Raw genomic sequence first — 5,965 nt, forward strand, 5'->3', positions numbered from 1 at the left:
AATGGAAATTCTATAGAAAGCGGCCCTGGATTCTATTTCTTTTCGTTGCAGGAGCGATGTGGGAACCTGAAAGAGAATCAGCCCCATCTCTTCTTCGTTAGAATGTCATTCAGAAGTTGAAACCACTTACTTTACCCTTCACAATGCATCACCTGTGTGATCGATTCGAAAGCTTTTAGAGACCGCTTATTGGATCAGCATTGGTTCGTGACATGCAACGATGCTTTATGTACAACCCTCTAAACATGAATCAGCTTATCCGCTACAAAGTCAACCACTGTAATTTTAGTCTGTTTGACATATGGTGAGAAGCAATACGACCATTAAAACTGACACGAAATATACTATGTTTCAGTTATACCATCCGTGCACCGTTTTACCACTGATTTTAGTCCAATCAATTACGTAACATTATTGGATCATAATTTGTGTGGCTTAGGCAGGTCCCCCAGTGCGACACTGTAGACAGGGGCCACACAAACCTCCAGGCGCCCTAGGGTTCTCGTTCTTCACAGGATGGTTCTTCGCTTAGTAAGATTAGAACGGGCACCGTTGCTAGACGGCTTATCTGTATCAACGAAATGCGATAACGACTTCCCCAGCAACAAAATAGGGACCGCTGCCATTGCCATGATGATGCCCACTCCGACAGCTCCGACAGGCAGCCAGACTGACTAGCCAGCCAGTGGTGATAAGTAGCTAGAGCCAACATCTCGCCCCGTATCCTCCTCCGTCACGTGTCGCAGGAGTATTCGCTGCTATTGCTGTTGTAGCAGGAAATTAAAGTAAAGCTAGTGACTCGTATACTGTTTGCCGGCATAAACATGAGTCAAAAGCTAAGTCTATATATATATATATATATGGTAGGCGCCCGCTGCCAATTGTTTAAGGCCAGTCGTGAAAGCAAACCTGAATTTGCATTCTCTACGTTGCAGCCTGGTTAGTTCTTCATTCGTACAATCTGATAGATACCAATGCCAGGTACTGTATAAAGCGTCAATCAGCGCTTTGTTATTAGCTACTGGTTTTTGAGATCAGCATCCTTCGCATTGGTGGCAGGCAATATATAAGCGTAAAAATGTATACACTTATCCAAGGACATTTATCGGTGTTGTGGATTTGAGCACGGAGGTTTATGAACGGAGCTGACGCCCTTCACTTGTTTCAGGCTTTCCGGAATCCTATTCTAAGGTTTTGAGCTGTATTGAGGTCAATCATATAGCTTTGACGCCTTTAGCATCGCATTATTACGTCGACGGTGTACAATAATGGCCAATAGTGTAGCATTATATCATTTGCCATTAAATAAGCTGATCAGTAAAAGCTGTTGCGTTGTTACGCCTATGTGATCCAAATTTCTGTACAAGGATTCACTTATCAAGCATTTTTATACTTGTTTAGCTGTGCTATAGCTCATAATGGTTACGAAAACTGTTTAAATATAGACGAGTACGAGGTCTTTTGGCAGTTTTCATTTTAAATAGTGAGTAGAACCTATACAAAGCTTTTTTCCAACCTTCAGCAGACTTTTACTCCAGAATGTGTATAAAGGGTTATTCCTTCGTATTTCTGTGCCTATGATTGTGCTTTTATAATAATATTACATATATATATATATATGCGATTTTTCAAATCTCAGTTGCCAATAGCTTAGCATCCCTAAAAGCTTCTGAAGCTATCGGGCCATGTTTGGCAGGCAAACTTAAAGTTCTAAGCGTTGTTAGCGGTAGGCGGGAACAGTCGTGGTCGTCACTCCGCTTTAATATAATATTTGATCTTCTACTTGGTTGCTCCTTTTCAGAGGCGTCCAACGAAAATGGTTGGGCATTGGGGAAAATCTGGGGGTCCGGGGTGCGGGATAGTGGGCGCTTTGAGTCTCTGCTCTAATAGCAGCATCATCGCCGCCTAGACGAGCCTCGACGGATCGACTGCGCTGCTCGACTTCCGACGGTCTCGCGCGTTTTGCCAACTCCGAAGGGAAGCTCCGATCTGCCCCTTTTCCCCTTTTTGGTGTCTCACGTTGCCTTGCCGCTTTGGGACCATCAAATGCCTGGCATTCCCCATCACTCTCTAGTTGCGGGCACGAGAATTTTACCCGGACCGCAGCCGGATTCGCGTCTTCTCAGCCCGCCCCATAGAACCCCATCTTTCTGAACGGTTGCCGCCGATGCCTGCCAAGCCCCATTAAATCTCTATTAAGATGCGGCCTTCCGCCGCCGCACCGGTAGATCTAGGCGCTGGGCACTAAGCAGCAAGTACTCGCCATAGCTGCTACCATTGGTATCGTCACGGCCGTCACCACCTCAACTAGCTAGAGGACTGGGTTTGCAGAGTCTCCCCAAGTGTTCTGCAGGAGAAACTGCCGCGTTCCCGATCCCCACAACGATTCGAGATGGGATTGGCCGACCATAGTCTTCGCTGGCCAAAGCCCTTTATTCCTCACTTTCCTTCTTTATTACAGCTGACAGTGGGTTGGGGCGAAGAATTGCCAGCAACGAATAAAGCTGGGAAAAGGCTCACTCATTCATTCGCCTCCACTATAGAGACTTTGCAGTGTATAACCATACGACTCTACGAATACTCTGCGAAGAACGAGTGATGCCCAGACAATATACCCGCTCTAGCTGTCCTCGGCGCTTGCGCTCCGACTGCGGAGATTTTGCCCCCTCAAGAATACATTATGCATTGCTGCTATGCGAGAAGAAGGGCGGACAACGTCTGAATAAGCACACGAGGTCGTACTATTCACTGAATATTGATATTTATTCAGTATTTTTGCTTTATTGTGTTTCGCGTTTTTATCGTCATCGACTCCATCTATACGGATTGGGACACATGTAATGAAAGACGCATCTTTTACCGATCGCCGATGGAAGGTAGATATAAACATCCCGTTAATAAATCTAACGAGATATAATAACAACCATAATTTTGCCCATGTGTACGTAGATGCCTATTCACTTTCACATGCGGCATAAGGTTTCTCTGTAATCTGTGCATGAAAATAGTATAAATAGTACCACCACGTTTAAAAACATTTACATTAGTAACTACTTCTATGTAGTTGCTACTTACAAGTGTTTTATATACAGTCATTCAGCGTATACATACATATCTATATACACATAATGTACTTTAGAGTGTATTTTGTTTTTCCACAAATGAATGTGTTAATTCTAATGTGTCCACGACCATGCCAATATATGAACTCCGGCTGTTATTAAAGCTGGTGTCTACCACACCCCTTCGGATGCTGTTGTCTCGCCGAGAGCCTTAAAAGGTCTGCACTCGATTTTCTTTAGGCTGTACAATTCATAGCTGTTGGTGTTGCCCCGCGAAATGGCTGCGGCCGTCGCCTATTCTAAAATAAGCGGGCGGTACTCAAGATCGGGCCAGCCTGACTTTGAGATACAACAGGGCACTATATTCTTGAGCCACCTGTGGTTAATTAAAAAGCACACGACGGCGAGCGCGCGGGTTGATTCGTGTCGCTTTCCTTCGTCCATTGGCGGTGATCGAAACTGTTGTTGCTGTCGTTGTTATTACTGCAGCTTTTCTGCATCTCTTTCATGCCCATGTTCCACGAATTGGGCGGGGGTTGCTTGTTCCGGAGTGGGGGTAACCAACGAAATCGCTCCGGGGGGTGACCCTCGCTCCAGACGACCCTATGCAGCAACTTTCTGTGTTAGTGAATGCTTTCGTATATTTGAAAATCGTGTACCTGCTAATACTGCGGACTCGCGGTCGATGGCGGTTCTTCGAATACGCAGTATTTGCCGAGTTGTCGAGAGCTATGAAATGACCCTCCAAGCAAGATAATGATCGAAATACATTTGCCTGTTTTAGTTGTGAGGTTCATTTTTTAATATTGTTTTCTCTTCCTGCTTGAAACCGATGGTAATTACCCTTCATTGAGGATTTTCTTTGCCAACGACTAATAGGTCATTTACTTCTATAAATGTATTGCTCGAAGTGCATGCCGCTAACTTCCCTGCACACAGCAGTTGACAACAAACACTTTGTTGGAGGCTGCCTATTTCTCCAGTTTCGGTAGAGGCATTGGCATCATTTGAGGGTGGTGCATCGGCATAAGTGGCAATCCGAAGGCGGCCAGGGGATGCATTAGATGTAGTGGCCGTTGAGCCATACGAATACGCTCATCTTCAGCCTCCTTTAGACGCTTTTCCTTTGCGCGGCGGTTCTGGAACCAGATTTTCACTTGGGTTTCAGTCAGTTTTAAAGATGACGAAAACTCAGCCCGTTCTGCTATTGACAGGTACTGCTTTGCATGGAACTTTCGTTCTAGGGACATCAACTGCTGCGTCGTGAAGGGTGTCCTAGGTTTGCGGTTAGTTTTATGCTTCCGCAGATGACACTTCACTGGACCAGGAGGCAGCTTTGGTAGCTCTGTTAGGCCACCGTCTGCGGAACGCAAAAAGGAAAAACACTTTGTTAGTTTGAGAAACATTTTGTAGACCTCTTTTGCTATACTTATCCGGCTACAGTTCGACAAGCCTATTCAAATACGAGTTCCTTTCAACTTTTTATGTTACCTAAGCACAAGAAACATCCTAAATGTTGATGGCTAATTAATTGCATCTGCTGATCCGCTTTATATGCATAACTGCAAAACAGCCATGAACTATTTATAGATTTTTTTTACTTGTTTTTAGTAACTGTGCGCAGATTCAAAACTTACCAATTGGTATGTTGGGATAGTTATATAGAGCGTCCCAACCGACCCCCATGGTGGACATCATCGCATGCTCAGCCGGGTTGAATGCACTCATATTGGGGTACAGAGCAAGAGGCGATGGCGATGTTGAGGAGCATGGAGACGGCGCCGGTGATACGGATGATGTCAAGGGTGGGTACGAAGCCTCGACGTCGGCCTCTTCCTGTTCGGACTCGGAATCTGACGGATCGGGATCCGTTGCCCCGGATCGGGGCGAGGGACTTCTTGTCGAGTCCTCTTCAACCGTACTTTGTTTGTTTGACGGCAGCACGTCCGAAAGGAGATAATCAACGGAAAACGGGGTGAATTTTTTCGCTACGGCCTGCTCAGGCGCAGCTGCCTGGTCCACTGCTACGGCACCACTATCATTTAATAATCCAGTCATCGTGATAGCGGGTGCGTGGGTGTCACTACAAAGTCAAAGTAGCACCGGCTCCGGATTTGTCGATCGAACACTAACAAACAATAGCTTGTTATTATTTGTCGTGTTACAGCTGTGCTGTTGCCAACTACAATGAGATAAACGAAGCTGTTACACAAGTTGTGACGACTGCTGATGATGACGTTGATTCACAAAACCTTCGTTTAACTTTCCAACCTTTCTTCTACTTCTAGAGTAACTTGTAGCACTTTGTCTGGCTTCGCTAATGATTGCTCAAGTACACGCGTTCATTTGTTACTACCAATAGTACTACGTCTACTATAAATGCTTGTTGCTTGTCGCTTGTTCAAAACGATATGCTGCCTGAATCATTTGCTCGTCTGCTTTTAGCCCTCCGCGGCACGTTTCCCTCTCCACTCGATATGGGCGGCGCGTCGCCAATGCTCCGCCCCGCAGGGCGGGGGTGGTCCCCGAAAGCCATCCATGGGTTGCCGCGCCTTTGGATCGGAGTGACTGGGTAGCGCTGCGGCTCTGCAGCCCAGTGACAGTAGCAGCGGCCAGAAACCGGTTGGGCTGGGGACTCACTTCGTCCTAACCTAACATCTCGTCGTAGCCAGCCAGAAAATGCAGTATTGGTTGTAGTAATAGTGTCAGCAATAGCAACTTAATGCAAATAATGGTGGGGGTACACCTCGTCCTAGTAATAGTACAGAACGGAGGCTGCTGCAGCCAGGCAATGCAGTACTTCACAGAACTGCCTGAACGTTGAAGTCTAGCCACCAGTGCTGATGGAGAACGCGTGTGACAGCGTCAACGACAGATTAAGCGAACGCCAAATGCAGCTAGAG

At 46.2% G+C, this 5,965-nt stretch overlaps 1 protein-coding gene across 1 annotated transcript; it reads right to left on the reverse strand.

The window, feature by feature from the left end:
* Positions 1-2,739: 2,739 nt before the first annotated feature.
* LOC111260055 (uncharacterized) lies at positions 2,740-5,453 on the reverse strand. The gene is made up of 2 exons (XM_022832527.1): positions 4,700-5,453; positions 2,740-4,422 (listed from the first exon to the last, which is right to left on the reverse strand). The coding sequence occupies exons 1-2, from the start codon at positions 5,118-5,120 to the stop codon at positions 4,034-4,036; spliced, it is 810 nt and encodes a 269-aa protein (XP_022688262.1). The 5' UTR covers positions 5,121-5,453; the 3' UTR covers positions 2,740-4,033.
* Positions 5,454-5,965: the final 512 nt, after the last annotated feature.

Source organism: Varroa jacobsoni, unplaced genomic scaffold (assembly GCF_002532875.2).
Source record: "Varroa jacobsoni isolate VJ856 unplaced genomic scaffold, vjacob_1.0 scaffold_394, whole genome shotgun sequence".
NCBI lineage: Eukaryota > Metazoa > Arthropoda > Arachnida > Mesostigmata > Varroidae > Varroa > Varroa jacobsoni.

Coding starts and splice junctions, on each gene's coding strand:
- LOC111260055 (XM_022832527.1), bottom strand. CDS start 5,120: ATGACTGGATTATTAAATGATAGTGGTGCCGTAGCAGTGGACCAGGCA. Junction 4,423..4,699: donor CTATCCCAACATACCAATTG/GTAAGTTTTGAA, acceptor TGCGTTCCGCAG/ACGGTGGCCTAACAGAGCTA.